Source organism: Ambystoma mexicanum, chromosome 2q (genome assembly GCF_040938575.1).
Source record: "Ambystoma mexicanum isolate Mex_15411 chromosome 2q, UKY_AmexF1_1, whole genome shotgun sequence".
Lineage (NCBI taxonomy): Eukaryota > Metazoa > Chordata > Amphibia > Caudata > Ambystomatidae > Ambystoma > Ambystoma mexicanum.
The window spans coordinates 1,146,734,652-1,146,751,391 of NC_090924.1; the positions used below are offsets into that span (position 1 = coordinate 1,146,734,652).

The 16,740-nt window shown below is 42.4% G+C and overlaps 1 protein-coding gene across 3 annotated transcripts in view; it reads left to right on the forward strand.

Annotated features, from left to right (window-relative positions):
- Positions 1-16,740, forward strand: part of COL28A1 (collagen type XXVIII alpha 1 chain) — a 1,696,952-nt gene that overhangs the window by 350,485 nt on the left and 1,329,727 nt on the right. For all 3 annotated transcript variants that reach the window (XM_069648530.1, XM_069648529.1, XM_069648528.1), the window contains exon 11: positions 5,537-5,590. In XM_069648530.1, the coding sequence (XP_069504631.1) occupies positions 5,537-5,590 (54 nt within the window). The remainder of the gene's footprint in view (positions 1-5,536; positions 5,591-16,740) is intronic.

Sequence of the window (16,740 nt, forward strand, 5' to 3'; positions counted from 1 at the left end):
CAACTGTTCAAACAGATACAACCCTATTTGTATACTCACCTCCTGTTTGAGCTTGATTAATGTAACTCCTTGTAAATGGGCTGACCCAAATTCCTACATGAAAGCTCCAGATCTTGCATAACAATAATAAGGATAAGGATAAGGATAATGTTTAATGTCCCTTGTTGCCCTTATATCAAACCATATCTATGCCAAGTTCGTTAGTTACTAGTATCTGCTTGAATACCATTTAAGTAGCACGTTTGGGGCACACATTCATTTGCGTTAAGGCTAATTTTCATATAGCCAGTACATTGAAAATCTATCTTCAATTGTTCTTTCTGCTCTGCCTCAACACAAACCCTAATCTGTGCTAGATCCAGTGCTAATTATAATACAGGCAGGAGTTTTTTAGTTCAGCATGCTGGAATTTGGAACAAATGCCCTATATTTGTGAGATTTGAGTCAAACCTAACTACATTCAGGAAGGGCCAAAAACCTTTTTATTTTTTCAGTTTTACCCCACTAGCCATGTAAACCACTTTATTCTGCTTAGTGGAAACTCCTACAGTGCTCTTATGCCTTTGGGTTTCAGTGCTAAACAAACAACTGTAACATAACATACAGCAACCAGTAAGAAGTAAAGGTTACGCCATATACATGATGCTAGAAGTCTTTCACATTTCCTGGTTGGTTCGATAATACACCCCTGAAATGGTCCAGAAAGTCTTGCAGATCCCAGGTTTGATCCAGTTTAAATCCATCTTGAATTATCGTGTGGAGAAACAAGTTGGGATATTCTTCTGGGGCCTGAAAGATGTCACTGATGATGCCTCCTGGATCAATCCATGCTTTCAGCCAGTTCACTTGTTGAATCTCTGAGGGCTCCTGACAATTTGTCAGCTAGAATCAGTAGTTGAGATCGCTAAAGACTTCTGTGATCATAGAAGGCCTATGCCACTGAGCCAAAGGCTGATTTTCAGAAGTCAATAGCAACACCGGGAGTTTTTCCCACACCTTGAATTTATACAGGTCAGCCTGGCAGTCATACAGTTGTTTTTGCTTATCTTGGGCCCAGAGCATTTCCTGGTTGCTAAGTCATGCTCTAATCCCCTCTTCTTGCTCTTCTGCACAAACTGTGTGCAGTTCAATGCTAATCTACTTGGTTCTCCCAACTTTCCTTATAATGTCCAGAAAGTCTTGGAGTTCCCTTCTTTAGAATAGTTCAAAAAGGGATAAACCAGTGGATGCTCATGTGATCTTCTGGGTTCTGGGGAGCGAACCGGACCCATTGGATTGGTCCATCCCAATTCTTCACACATTCTTCAACTATTTTCCTCAGGGTGTTCTTCATGGATTGGCTGAAATGTTCTACTATACCATTTATTTTCAACTGGTAGATAGAAGTGCAAATGGTTTATACGTTGATTAACTCCTTATCCATTTGAATGGGACATAAATGTGGATAACTGGGCTTTCAGAATGTCCTTGGGAAACCCCATTTGAGAAAAGAAGGGCACAACATGTTTAACTATGTGCTGGGTAGTGTTGTATTTTAGAGGGAACGCTTATTGGTACCAAGTTGTGTAATCAACTGCAATCAGTACATACCTGTTATCTGCCTTGGAATGGTTCAAGGGGCACATGATATATATAGCCGGCTGGGAGAACAGGACCTAAATAACTTTCAGGGGGTTAAAGTGGAACTTGACCCACATCTACCCATGATGTTTTTTGTCAAATTTGTCAAGTTTCACAGAACTACTTGATAGGTTGAAAATCGCAAGGCCAAGAGAGGTGGCTCAGGATATATTCTTGGGTCTTTACAATGCCGGTGTGTTCTGCTGTTAGGTAAGAGTGGGCCTGCTCTAAACCCCTGTTTTCAAATGGTGTAGGAACAAGCTACTGATATTGGGTTGTTCCATTCCCCTTTACATTATTTGCTCCACAGTAGCCCTGTTCTTTTCACAAAGAATGGACCCTTCTCATTTGCCTTTTTCTCTGTCATCATCTTTCCAAAGGAGTTAATTACGCTATACTGGGTCAAAGGGATAAGGTGAATTCATCAGTTGAACTGAGGAAGGTGGATGGATGTGTGGAACAAAAACACATTTCCTCTTTTGCTGTCTCTTGTAGGCCCTTGACTTTCTCAACGTCTCAGAGGAAGATAAATTCGCAAATATGTTAGGTTATTGGATCTCCAGCTTTAACAAGGAATAGGGTGGATGAGGAATTGAGATTGACCAACTGGACCCTCACCTCCCTCGTATAATCCTGGTCTATACCTCTGGCCCCAAGGCCGATTCCATTATTTGCTGCTAGATTGGACAGCAGTAATGTACCATTTCCTTTTTCTTTTAAACTTTTCCTACTGTGTGATCCGGAAAGCATGTTTAGTAAACATACATGTAGTCTCATTGTGTGTTTAGCGGTAGTGGTAAAAAATCTGCCATTTTTGAATATTGGAAGTTTTTCTGCTCCGCCAACTTACAAGTTTTGTAACTTGAACCCTTGTACATCTCTTGCTTTTCAGTGGAGGAAATTACCTCCATACAAATGCAATACTGCATGGTGTATTAACCACTCAGGTAATTCTGTATGTCCCAATGAAGTCCTGTGGGACTCCACAATAAGGATTAACTGAGGGGTCCACATAGCTCTAAATCATGTGCTACCTTCCTATAGCAGCCAAGTCCTTACCGAGGCTCGTAAGTGTATTAAATAAGGTCTTGTAAATATATCCTTAGATGATTGCTTAAAGATTGGGATTCAAAAGAAATTATTAAACAGTTTATGAAGCTTCAACATATTGGAAAAATGAAAGATGGAAGGAATACACATTACTGAGGTAGAGGTAGGGCATGACATCAATTGCATGATATACAGAGGGATAATAATAATAATAATAATAATTTAGCATTTATATAGTTCTAAGAACCCTCAGGTATCTCAGGGCTGCTTATTATTACCCACGGTGTGTGGTGCTCATTTATCAACCTCAGAAGGATGAAAGGCTGAGTTTGGCCCTGCCGGGATTCGAACCTGCCTCAGCAGGCTCTGCACGGATGCCAAAGCGAGCATGTGCTATGTAGCGGACATTGATCGAAAAACAGGCTAGACCAGGGAATGGGGTTAGCAAAGGATGTAATTACTAAAGGTGTACAAGATTGACCCAAACTAAATGTTGTCAGGATAGTTCTTCTCCTTGTGAGGTAGTGCTCTGGGAATACCTATCCCAAGAAAATGTCTCTTGTGAAATTTCAGCCAGTACTCCACGAATCCAGGGATTGGATGTCCCACAGCAAATCCACACAATGCTTGTCAGCCCGCTGTCCTGGGTTGAGAGGTGTTCCTGCACCAGTTTCACAGTTCTTGTATGCGTTTCTGCTTATCTCTCAGTCCCAGGTGTTAGCCCTGTAACTGGAACCTGTGGAAAGAGTCTGTAAGTGAAGCCTTGAGTAGGGGGCCGTACAAGATGGATTGGGACCAGAGAGTGACAGGAGGCTGTCCTAACGTTGGGACATGTTTTACACTATGCCCCTCACTTCCTCCCTCTCTCTTGGGGTTTGACTTCTCCAGCCACCTGCTCCAATATCTCTCGCTCCTCCCCAGGGTCTTGCCTCAAGTCTCTCCCCTCAGATCCTTGCCCATTGTCATTTGTCTTCTTGGTTATACCCTTTTATATCTTCAAGTTCACCACCTCTGTCTTAAAACTTCTCTGCTCTCCGTTTTGGTCTAATATCCACTCCCATGGCCCTTCAACTGTCCTTGCCTTTACCTCCTCAGTTTCTCATGCTATCTCCTTTTGCACCTGTGAAGGCATCATGAAGCAAGACACAGAAAACAGATTCAAAGTTCAAAGTTCAAAATAAAAGGATTTATTAACTCAAATGTCAGGATGGTTGATGGCCTAACTTGCCCTATACTAAGGTGGGATTTCCCTACCTGAATGAAACTAAGGAAAGTCTGAGTTGGAAAGTACAACTTAAATGTCTCTCTGTGTCCAAAAGCTAGCCTTGCCCTCACAACTAAAGCTAAACAATATGTAGGGAACCTACTTCACCCCTTTGGCACTTTTATTATTATAAGTATGGTTCCCAAATTCACTCTTTACTCTCACAGCTTCTTTATCCCGTTAGGCCGCTTCTTCAATCGTTTGGGCACTATCTTCATAAACAAACTGGGCTTCACCTTTCTCCTGTCTCTGAAGCGCTGCCAGGCCCTATTCTCTGTCTCTGACACTTTCTAAACCTTTCTTTCCCCAGCTGCTCCAGACTCCTGCCTCCTCCAGAGACTCAGCTTCAGTCTTCTGTCCTTAGCTCATTCACTAGCTGTTTCTACTCCTTTTCCATGCAGCACTGAAGGCACTCTTCCTCCTACACCTGCAACCTACAAACTGAGCCCTTGAGGTTTTGTAGGGCTTTGGCCCCTCCTTCCAGCTGACCTCTGGTGGAATGGAGACTAGTTGAGACAGTTTCACATGGGGAAATTGAGAATCATAGTGTTTTGGGACGGGATGGATCTAGACCAGAGCTTTGAGATCCATGTCCTCCATATGGAGTTTCCAACTCCATTGTTCTCTTTAAGCTGATGGATGACTGGCTTGAAGACATTTTGATTAACCTAGTGCCCCCCTGTTGCTGTAAATGGATTTTGGACCAGCTTCCACATCCGTGTGAGGGGAGTTCAGTGTACCAGCATGGGGGGGCCTGCAGGAACGCTGCTCTTACATTTTCTTACTGGGGCTGGAGTATCAAGCCTTATCCTATGACGAAGGGGCCCTTTGGCAACCCCACCATCCATAAATGCATTCAGGCAGGGCTGAACTTCATCACAACAAGTTAAAATTTGAAGTATGACATTTTGATATTGCTTTTTTAACATATTATTTGATTAATTGGTAGCAATATTTTATTTTCATCTATTTATTTTTCCATTTTTAAAGCGCACTAAGTCCTGAGGCATCAAGGCACTTTTACATAACCAGTTACTCACAAAACAGAACATACATGAAGTCAATATATCCAGCAGTTCAAGATCAACATTTAAGCCAACAGCAACATTTTTTGTGATTTCCGGATTGTCAAGAATGCTCAGCTCGCAAGGTCGGCCGGAGTAAACTCCATTGTTTGGCTGCGATCGCTGGGAAGCACGAGCCTCCAGCTTTAGCCAGTTTACATTTGGGCTGGATGAGACCGTGTGCATAGGCCGATCTAATGGGCCTGGATGAATTTGCTTTAATATTTTCTGTGATAGTTAGGGAGGGGGGGACGTTGGAGATACATCTGCGCGTGATTGACAAAGTGATTTATAACATTTTATTATATGCCTGATAATGTGCTGATGAATAGCTTTTAGAAATGAAAATATTTTACATGGTTTAACAGTTTTGTATAAGGTTCTTTTTACATATTTGTCAAGCACCTGTTCGATGCACTTTTTTTTTTATCAACCCTGTATATCTTGTGTATGACAACATAGGCACATTTAGCAGAATTTTCTTCAGACATTATATACAACACATGCTTATAGAAGATCATGTTTTGTCTTCACACAGGGCATCAGTGGACCACTGGGTGATCCAGGCCCAAAGGGAATTCAAGGAGACAAGGTATCAGTAAAGTTTTCATTAGTGGCTACCATTTTTCAGAAGATACAGTTTGAGTTTTTCGATCATTTCAGTCATATTTCACAAGTAATTTCACAATAGTGTATTGCATTTATTTAACACTGTCCTGAGAATATGTATTTATTGGTTTAACTGTAAAATGGCACTATGTTAATTTGGGACTATGCTAATGTTTAGGATTACATTATCATGTAATGTTTTAAATAGCTAATCAATGATTCTGCCCATAGTAGTCATTTGAGTATGTTTGCAAGGCATGCTGTCTTGGGAAACTGTGTTTGTGATGTATGTTTATTTACCAATGTGTGGTCTTTGGTAGTGCACCAAACATGTTTACTGTTAGCGCCACCAGATTAGGAGGTAACGCGGATTTGGAGGCAACAGTGTTTATCACCATTATGTAGCCCCACAGAAATCAATTGGTGTTTGGAGCATTTAGCTCTGGTGGCAAGTCCACCGGCGGGATCTGTAAACCTGTTACTGAGCCTTTTTACTGTTATCACCGTCCTAATAAAGAATCTATCCCTTTGTTTTTTCTATGAAAGCAGTTGCTGCAAAATCAATTCAAATACACCTTAAAAAAACCTACAAAAAATGAGTATTAAGAATAATAAAAACGTCAATAAATGAGGTAACTTGGTGTATGATGGGTACTGGAATGCACATTGATAAAACCTATAAGAGTTCTGAAAGGTGAGAAAACCGTGTTTGTAGAGATTATAAAATGAGGCCACAGCAAATTCATTTATTGATCTATGAGTTACGAGTCCGGAGTTGGAAGGCATTGAGCATTTTTTTTAAAGACAATGGGCCTCATTACAAGAGTGCCGGCCCGGTAGCAACGTTGCCGGTAAGACTACCGGCACCGTTGTTACCGGCCCAGCACACTACGAGTCTGCGGGCGGGTGCGATCTGGCAGAGGGGCGGCCCCTGCCCATGGACTTTCACGGAAGCACTGGCACCATTATTAACAGTGCCAGTGTTTCCGTCATCCCCATTCCCATTTGAGTCCTATGGGGATTAACAATTTACCGGCGCCTGACTTCCCGGATCGCCAGGGCAGTAATCCACCAGTGATTCTGGCTAGCCAGGCGCCGGTAAAATTTGCAAGACTGGCGGCAACCAGCCGGAGGCATCGTAAGGGCTACCGCCAGACTTGTAATGAGGCCCAATGTTGTCTAACCCTGTCATAAGGCATGCACAGTGGCAGATTCACATCCCCAAATGGTACTAGATACAGTGACAGGCACCCAGAGAAAAACACAGGAAAGAACACAGATAATGAAACCCCTACAGTGACCCACAAAGCACACATCAATTCTGATGAGCTACGAATGTCCTCTTTTTAGGGGCTGTGTGGGTGAGGACAATAAAGTACAAATTCAAAAGGATCCCACAATACAGCTTCCTTCCCTTGCAGTTCAGAGTGAGTCACCCTAGATGCATATACACTTGCTCATGCTCACCTCTTAACCAAACAAAAGGGGAAAAAAACCATGTACTTATCAAAAATATATACTCATATTTTAATGTTTATCAAAAAACACATCACATTCACAATACATTTTAAAGCAACACATCATTGTGGTCAAAACTCATTGTGAACCACATATATCTGTACATACATTTTCCACTATTGGCATAGAAGCTGACACTTCAAAAACCTTGTCTATGCCTAAATATGGGGTATTTATATATTTCAAACACCACTGTTACTCATGCCCTCCCTGATTTCTGTGGGCAGAAAGGCTGTGCCGACACTTCAAGAATGTGTTTCTAGAACCAACATAGATTTTAAACATACGAATATACATAGAAATACATCCGCTCTGTATATCCTGTTGGTGCTATCTTCAGGGCGCTCAGTCTTTATACATGTTCTGGTTTTCACGCGTGTCATCACGTGTCAGTTTGCCACAATTTCAACATTTCTACAAAACAAACAAACATTGAATCTTAAAAACATGGTTTCTTTTCTTTTGTGCATAACACGTCGTATATCACATCTATACCAACTTCACCTCCATTATCAATGCAAACAGCAGGGTTCATTTCTTCCTGGTCTTATTACTTTCCCAGCTTTACTCAATATTTACACATTTTGCATATTCTCATTTTTTACCACAAACTTATTTCAAGGAGGCACTATCCCATTTTTTATCGCCTCTTACCACACTTTATGTTCATTCTATCATAGGGCTTGATTGCCTCTGTCTGTCTCTCTAAAATTTTCTCTGATCTATACATTTATTTACTGTCTCAATGTTACAGTCTATTCAAGTAGGTTCTATTGTTTCCAACCAGAAAACACCTACTGACCCTCCACATGTCTGCACTATATGAGGGCTTACCTATTAGAAGCCGGGCAATAGTTTCCCACTGCTATCCTTCCTTCAAAAGGTGTGGACTGTACTTTTACTGCGGGTCGCTGCGGCGGAACAATCTGTTTGGATACCTACATCAAAGATCTATAAAAAATAGAGATCCATGTTGTAAAAAAGTTTACTCTTTGAAAAATGAAACGTGTTTCCTCTCTACCTCGTGCTGCTTACCTATTTTACTTCGCCCCACGATCTTCTTCTCTGGAGAAAGATTAGTGGTTTTCCACCACATTCGGCATTGTATTCTTGCTACGAAATCTAAATGGCCAAACACAACCAAAGGCACTTATTAGGTTTCCCTTGTGATGGTGCATCAGTAAATCTTCACACAACCCGCATCCTTCTTACCTAATAATCTCTGTGCTGGTCTCCCGTGTAACTCGCGTACGCTAGTCTCCTCTCGGAACGCTGGAGCGGATAGTTCGTCCCAGCTGCCATCTAAAATAACCGGCAGATCTATCTCACGTGAGACGTACGTCATCGCGTGCGTTTCTCGCTCACGTGACCGGCACCATCTTGCTTAGGTTCCCTCATCCGCCATGATGGAGCGGGTGCATAAACTCGGTACTTGCTTCAGACATATTTGTATGCATGTAGATTAACCATGGAACACAAATCCGCCGTGATGGAACGGGTGCATAAACTCGGTACTTGTTTCAGACATGTTTGTATGCATGTAGATTAACCATGGAACACAAAAGATATAGGGTATCAATCTGCACCGCTACCTATGTATTTTCCAAGTGTGTGGTCAAATATCTTTTACGTTTTTCATTTTAACCCGCAGACAAGGGTAGAGGCGTTGTCCTATGGGGTGTGGATAAGTATCGAACCGAAGTCAAGAAACAACTGGATAGAGTCACTTTTTACAAACCTTTGCCCTGTGACCCATCACCTAGAATTCGAGAAGAAATTGAAAGTCTCATAAACCATGCAGAAAGTGAAGGGTGGATTGATACTGATGAAAAAGCATTTTTGATACAACAACATCCAGTTACACCTGCCTTTTACTGTTTACCTAAGATTCATAAAAACAATGAGGTGCCACCTGGACGGCCTATTGTGGCAGCCATTGGCTCCATTTTAGAGCCTTTATCGGTCTACACCGATTTTTTCCTAAGGCCTTTCGTGAAAATGATGCGCTCTTTCATTCAGGACACGACACAGATGATCAGAGTGTTAGATACGATAGATGTGGGAACTGAGGATATTCTAGTCACCTTACATGTTGAATCGTTGTATACCAGTATCCCCCAGATGAAATGTGTTAACATAATGGGCAAGTATCTTGAAAAGAGGGAAGATCAGACGGTTCCATCAGCATTCATTTTGGAATGCATTAGACTCGCCTTAACTAACAATTTCTTCATTGAACAAAATACGTTCTACTTGCAACAACATGGAACAAGTATGGGCTCAAGTTTCGCACCAGATCTTGCGAACCTTTTTATGGACGATCTTGAGATTAACTTCGTCTATGCGGAACATAACCCATTCAAACACCTGATGAAAGTCTGGGTCCGTTACATCGACGATGTGTTTATGCTGTGGGGAGGTACCTCTGTAGAACTTGACTCGTTTCTTACTTGGGTCAACAACCAAGAACAATGTATTAATTTCACTATGAGTTTTAGTGACAACAAGATCTCATTTTTAGATCTTGAGATCTATAAAGATGCTAATAACAAATTTGGCACAACTTTGCTTAGAAAAGCCACGGATAAAAACACATTACTATTGTTTGAAAGCTTTCATCCACAATCTCTGCGGCAAAATTTGCCGTTTGGACAGTTCCTACGCGTAAGAAGAAATTGTACCCATAAAGAGGATTTTGAGAAGAACAGTAAAGATCTATCAACTAGACTTAAGGCTAGAGGTTACCCACCTTTTATCGTACGTAGGTCCATGAAAAGAGCGAAAAACACCCAAAGGCAAGATTGTCTTACACCACAACCAAAAGTTACAGAAGACAAGATTACATGTGTATCCACATTTTCACCAGTTAGTAATGAGCTACGCCGATGCATCTTGAAAAATTGGAACACTATCAATACTGATGATTTTTCCATCAGTAAACTACGTTTTGCATTTCGGCGTATGCCTAATCTCAGAGACAAACTGGTGCATACTTATACAGCTCCCACAGAAGAAAGGTCTATGACCCAACCGACATTGTGGAATTTACCACCGGTAGTGGGTCATTATACCTGTGGGCATTGCTCGGTTTGCAAGTTAACATCCAATATGAGAGCAGTCGACCTTAAAGGAAGAAAATGGGAATTAAAAAACTTCACAAATTGTAATTCTAAGTGGGTAGTCTATGGCATCAGATGCCCATGTGGTTTACTGTATATTGGGAAAACCAAGAGACCGATTCGTCAAAGGATCTGTGAGCACAGATCCTGTGTGAAGAACCAGGTACCGGAGAAACCATTGGTAGCACACTTTAAGAGCGCCCGACATGGAGTGGATGATATTCACTGGTTCATCATTGAGATGATACCCCCCCAACCTAGAGGGGGTAACAGAGATTTGAAATTAAGACAGGTGGAACAGAAATGGATCTATTCCCTAGACAGTGTAAAAAATGGGCTAAACATTTCGATTGAATGGTCCCTATTCATCCACCATAAAAATGAAAAACGTAAAAGATATTTGACCACACACTTGGAAAATACATAGGTAGTGGAGTGGTGCAGATTGATACCCTATATCTTTTGTGTTCCATGGTTAATCTACATGCATACAAACATGTCTGAAACAAGTACCGAGTTTATGCACCCGTTCCATCATGGCGGATTTGTGTTCCATGGTTAATCTACATGCATACAAATATGTCTGAAGCAAGAACCGAGTTTATGCACCCGCTCCATCATGGCGGATGAGGGAACCTAAGCAAGATGGTGCCGGTCACGTGAGCGAGAAACGCACGCGATGACGTACGTCTCACGTGAGATAGATCTGCCGGTTATTTTAGACGGCAGCTGGGACGGACTATCCGCTCCAGTGTTCCGAGAGGAGACTAGCGTACGCGAGTTACACGGGAGACCAGCACAGAGATTATTAGGTAAGAAGGATGCGGGTTGTGTGAAGATTTACTGATGCACCATCACAAGGGAAACCTAATAAGTGCCTTTGGTTGTGTTTGGCCATTTAGATTTCGTAGCAAGAATACAATGCCGAATGTGGTGGAAAACCACTAATCTTTCTCCAGAGAAGAAGATCGTGGGGCGAAGTAAAATAGGTAAGCAGCACGAGGTAGAGAGGAAACACGTTTCATTTTTCAAAGAGTAAACTTTTTTACAACATGGATCTCTATTTTTTATAGATCTTTGGTGTAGGTATCCAAACAGATTGTTGAGCCGCGGCGAATCGCAGTAAAAGTACAGTCCACACCTTTTGAAGGAAGGATAGCAGTGGGAAACTATTGCCCGGCTTCTAATAGGTAAGCCCTCATATAGTGCAGACATGTGGAGGGTCAGTAGGTGTTATCTGGTTGGAAACAATAGAACCTACTTGAATAGACTGTAACATTGAGACAGTAAATAAATGTATAGATCAGAGAAAATTTTAGAGAGACAGACAGAGGCAATCAAGCCCTACGATAGAATGAACATAAAGTGTGGTAAGAGGCGATAAAAAATGGGATAGTGCCTCCTTGAAATAAGTTTGTGGTAAAAAATGAGAATATGCAAAATGTGTAAATATTGAGTAAAGCTGGGAAAGTAATAAGACCAGGAAGAAATGAACCCTGCTGTTTGCATTGATAATGGAGGTGAAGTTGGTATAGATGTGATATACGACGTGTTATGCACAAAAGAAAAGAAACCATGTTTTTAAGAATCAATGTTTGTTTGTTTTGTAGAAATGTTGAAATTGTGGCAAACTGACACGTGATGACACGCGTGAAAACCAGAACATGTATAAAGACTGAGTGCCCTGAAGATAGCACCAACAGGATACACAGAGCGGATGTATTTCTATGTATATTCGTATGTTTAAAATCTATGTTGGTTCTAGAAACACATTCTTGAAGTGTCGGCACAGCCTTTTTGCCCACAGAAATCAGGGAGGGCATGAGTAACAGTGGTGTTTGAAATATATAAATACCCCATATTTAGGCATAGACAAGGTTTTTGAAGTGTCAGCTTCTAAGCCAATAGTGGAAAATGTATGTACAGATATATGTGGTTCACAATGAGTTTTGACCACAATGATGTGTTGTTTTAAAATGTATTGTGAATGTGATGTGTTTTTTGATAAACATTAAAATATGAGTATATATTTTTAATAAGTACATGGTTTTTCGCCCCTTTTGTTTGGTTAAGAGGCGAGCATGAGCAAGTGTATATGCATCTACCGTGACTCATTCTGAACAGCAAGGGAAGGAAGCTGTATTGTGGGATCCTTTTGAATTTCCACAAAGCACACAGCCAGGTCTGCATAGTGACAAACATGCCACAGATCACTCGTGACACGTGGGTTTCTGATCTATCCCAAATGTATGTTGATGTTTAGTGGAATATGTTTTCTTCTCTAGCCCTACACATTATTCACCCAACGGAAACCTGACATATGTGGGTGTCTGGTTTAATGTATCTTGATGTGTAGTCGAAAATGTTTCCTTTCCATGGCCCTACGCATTTTTCACCCAACACAAACCATTGAAATACAAAGTTCAAGTTATAGAATAATTAAAATGCAATTGGCGGTCATGTTGACCTATGGCTGCTGTCTCTGCATTTTTGCAGCTCCCCTGTGTCCTGAATAGCCTTTTGACTGCATAGGTGGATTTTGAACCACAGCAGGTCCATTAACAAATTAAAGTACCCAAATAGCTCATTGGGTTCGGGGATATTACTAATGAGTTCAAGGTTGTTTGAAAAGGACAGAGTTGTTAAGAAGTGAGGAGGTATTATACAACAACTGGAGCTTCTCTGCAACACTGCATGGAAGGGTGTCTATCATGCGTGAACCCTACTGCTAGTTGTGGCTTTTTAGAAAACACCACTTCCCATGTCGTGACTTCTACACAAGTACTTATAATTTGATAGACAAAACTAACTAACATGTCGTTAATAGTAGAGCAATCGGCCCCCTCATTGGAGTCAGGTAAATGGATTGCAGCGTTCTTTTGAAAGTAAGAATTTGATGTGGTAGATAGTGTGACATCAATTATCTCCCTCGTTGGAGTCAAAGGTTTTGAGTGAAGTGTCCTGTAAGGAATCACTCCATGGGCACTTCTTACTTTCAAAAGAACGCTCCAATCCACTTACCTGACAATCTATAGGAAGACCCAGAAAGACCCAGTTGCCATGAGAAAGACTTTCGAGTCGAAACACGTGTCGGCTGTTTTTGCTTACCTAATACCAGACAATAAACTGGAATACCAATCGGTTGAAGACTTTGGGATACTGTATATCTGTTACCACATACTACTCACCACGCAGCTGGCACACAACAGCATTTCTACCCAGCGCAATAGGACACATTTAACCCCTGTCCTAGGTTTTGTGCACTATCTTTTCTAAGTTTGATCTCCACTGTGCATACCACTTGGTCCAAATGAGGGCCCTGGCTGAGCGTAAAACCACATCCCAGTCCTGTTGTGGCTTGTTCAAGCAGTCTGCTCTCGGTGCTCCCATATATGCAGGTCATAGATCCAGTAGCTTAGTTTTCTCCTATTAACTTACTCCAATGGACAGCACATTTTCCATTATGGATAAACAATTGCTAAGCATACATGCTGTGTTTTGTGAGTAGAGGTACCACTGTTGGGGTCATGGCACACCTTAACGTTCTACACAAATCATAGGAAACCAGTTACGGTAAGCGGAGCAAAGTGCGCAAACTCACGGCAACCGTGCTGGCAGCTGTTCTTCTTGAACTGCTGTTTTATTGCCACCTACCATCCTGGTTCTCAAAACCATAAAGCAGAAGCCCTATTGGGAATGTACAGTGAAGGTAACCCAGTCCCTTCATCTCTATCCTTGATTTTACCAGAAGGGCAGGTTATGCATCTATGTGAGTCTCCCTCACCTTTATTGGAAGGCCGCTGGCAGGATACTCATGGGAAATGACGTAGACATGACAAATCCCATGAGATGGATTTCAGTATGCCCAGGCTTCCTATATCTGCCTACAGTGATATTACAAACACCTTAACAGAAGTGAATGCAACATGTACTTTGTGGCTTGTCAAGTAATCCCATCTGCACCATGTCTGGCTTCCCTGTTTCTGCACAGAACATGTATTTATGCATTGCTGTTTGAATTAAAATCTGCAAATAAAGGAGACAAAAAACAAGCTGTTCATTTCTTGCAATTTGACTTCTATGTGGTTGGTGGTCGGGTAAGAGCCTGCAAAGCCATGTCAAGTGAAAGAACTAACCATTATTTTATTACTGTATGCTGGCATACTGTACAGTATGCATACTAATGCCTGGGAATCAGGGCTTGAAAATAAAACCTGAGGCTTGAGGCTGAGGCTATTATTCCCATTAGCCCTCCCCATTTCAGATCCTGGCAGATTTTAGTATCTGTCCAACACATTGCCCATCGGCAGCAGAGAATAGGGGCCTTTCCGGTGCCAGAAATACAGGCGAATCCCTCTATGGAGTCCAATGGGACTCCCCATGGAATGGGGATTTACAACCCTTACCGAAACCTATAATCGAGCAATAATTTTGCCGGACCAAGTGGCGGTAATTGTAATTCTGTTTGCTGGTATCCACTAGGATACTGGCAAACTTAGAATGAGGCCCGATGTATCAACCGGCGATGCATGTCTGCACACTGATCAATGATACACGGTATGTTTGCAAAGCGTTTCCCTCACTCTATATATGTTACCCCAATAGACTTACTGAGGAATGATAGAATACTAAGGAGTATAATCTTGGAATTATAAAGTTAAATTGAGCATCACCGATCGGAGTGTGTGCTCGGTCAAATGCAAACCAAGTGTGAGAATTCACACAGTCTGCGGTTTCCATGAGATTCTGGTCTTACTTGATTGGAATTTTGCTATCTGCTGGCTCCGGCACAGGTTCACATGGAGCAGTGCCACACAGAACATGTGTGCATGAAAATGTGAGCCAACTGTGAGCAGTCTCCAGTTTCCCTGAGATGCGGCCCTAACCTGATTGGAATTGTGCTATCTGCTGGCTACACCTCATTGCTCTGGGGGAAGTTGAAATTGATTGGTGCCGTGTGCCGTGCCTGCGCAGTCGCAGGTAAATGCAACCCAAGTTTGAGCAGTGTCACAGTCAGTGGTTTTCCCGAGGCGTTGGTCTTACCTGATAGAAAATGTGCTATCTGCTGGCTCCAACTCTTTGATCTGGGAGAAGTTGAAATTCAGCAGCACCATGCAAAGCACATGCGTGGGAAAGTGTGAGCCATGTGGGAGCAGTCTCCCTGTCTGCGGTTTCCTAAAGACGCTGGTCTTACCTGATTACTGCTTGTTTATGGCGACTAACAAACATGGCTACAAATTACGCAGTAGGGAGCAATTAGCTACGGTGATATCACCATCACAGAGTTTGCAGATGATTGACTTCGACCAGAGGATGGGATACATACTGCTTTCTGACCAACTAATTACTGAACGGGCAAAATAGAAAATCACGGCATAGTACACTCCTACAGGAATAACGTTAATTGCAAACTCTTCAACACAAAGTAAAGCAATTGAAGTGGAGCATACACCTTCTACATCAGTAGACAATATTTACTTGCAGATTCTTTGTTATAGGTTATACGGTGACTTATTGAGTTCGGAGACCAGATTGAATAAAATGTAACTTAACCAGTCCACATCACATGTGTAGAAAGTGAAACCTATTAATTTGGATCTGATGAACCAAAACTAGCTTGTTGGCTTCGTCGATATTACCAGTTGACACAGAAGAAATCTATTGACAGTATTACTGATGCTGCGTGGAAGATCACTGGAGGACCAGTCTGCTTGTGAGCCCTTGAGTTTGAGTGAGCATGCTCTCCCCATAGCTCTGTGACAGAGAGCCCAGAGTAGCCACTGTGGCGAAAGTATCGGTGATCGGCCTCCAGCATCTCATCAGCCCTCGGGGCAGTCTGAGCGCCTTTTAGGGTGAACCCTGCAGTCTTTCTTTTCCCTGGGAAAGGTTTCTTGTAGCGGGCATGCAACTCCTACCAACTTTGAACAATGACGAGAGGTCCCCCTCCCTGCCATTGCCACTACCTTGATCGGATTGCTGGTCCAGTGAGATAAATGGCTAAAGGGGCCACCTGAGCCAAGTGGAGACCCTGGGCATTTTGGCAGGGTACGTCTTGTTTCTTGCCCCCGGAGCGAGTGATGCGCCAAGCGGGTGATCTCTGCCCAACATCTAGCTCTGTGGCCCTGCTGAGGAGTACTCTGGGCTTGGCTGACTAGCCCCTCGGTGGCGAGACACAGAGTGTGGAGGAGTGTGCCTCTGTCTTGGCGTTCGGCGCGGATCTGCAGTTTGCTGCTCCTGGTCCTCAGGGTCTGTCCTGTGTTCGGCACGACTTTGAGTTAAAACGTTGCTTTCAGAGGGTTACCTGTTGGAACTTGCACTCTGAAACACCAGTGTACGAGCGCGATAAAAATAAAATATCATGCATTAAAGGTGGGGTTGTTGGTAGTGCCGGCTTAACTGGGCCCTGTGCCCTGATTAGTTTGGATTGCTCCAGTGTCGCAGGTAAGTGAGGACAGAAAGAAGAGGTCAAGCCCCAACCTCTTATGTAAAAGCGAAT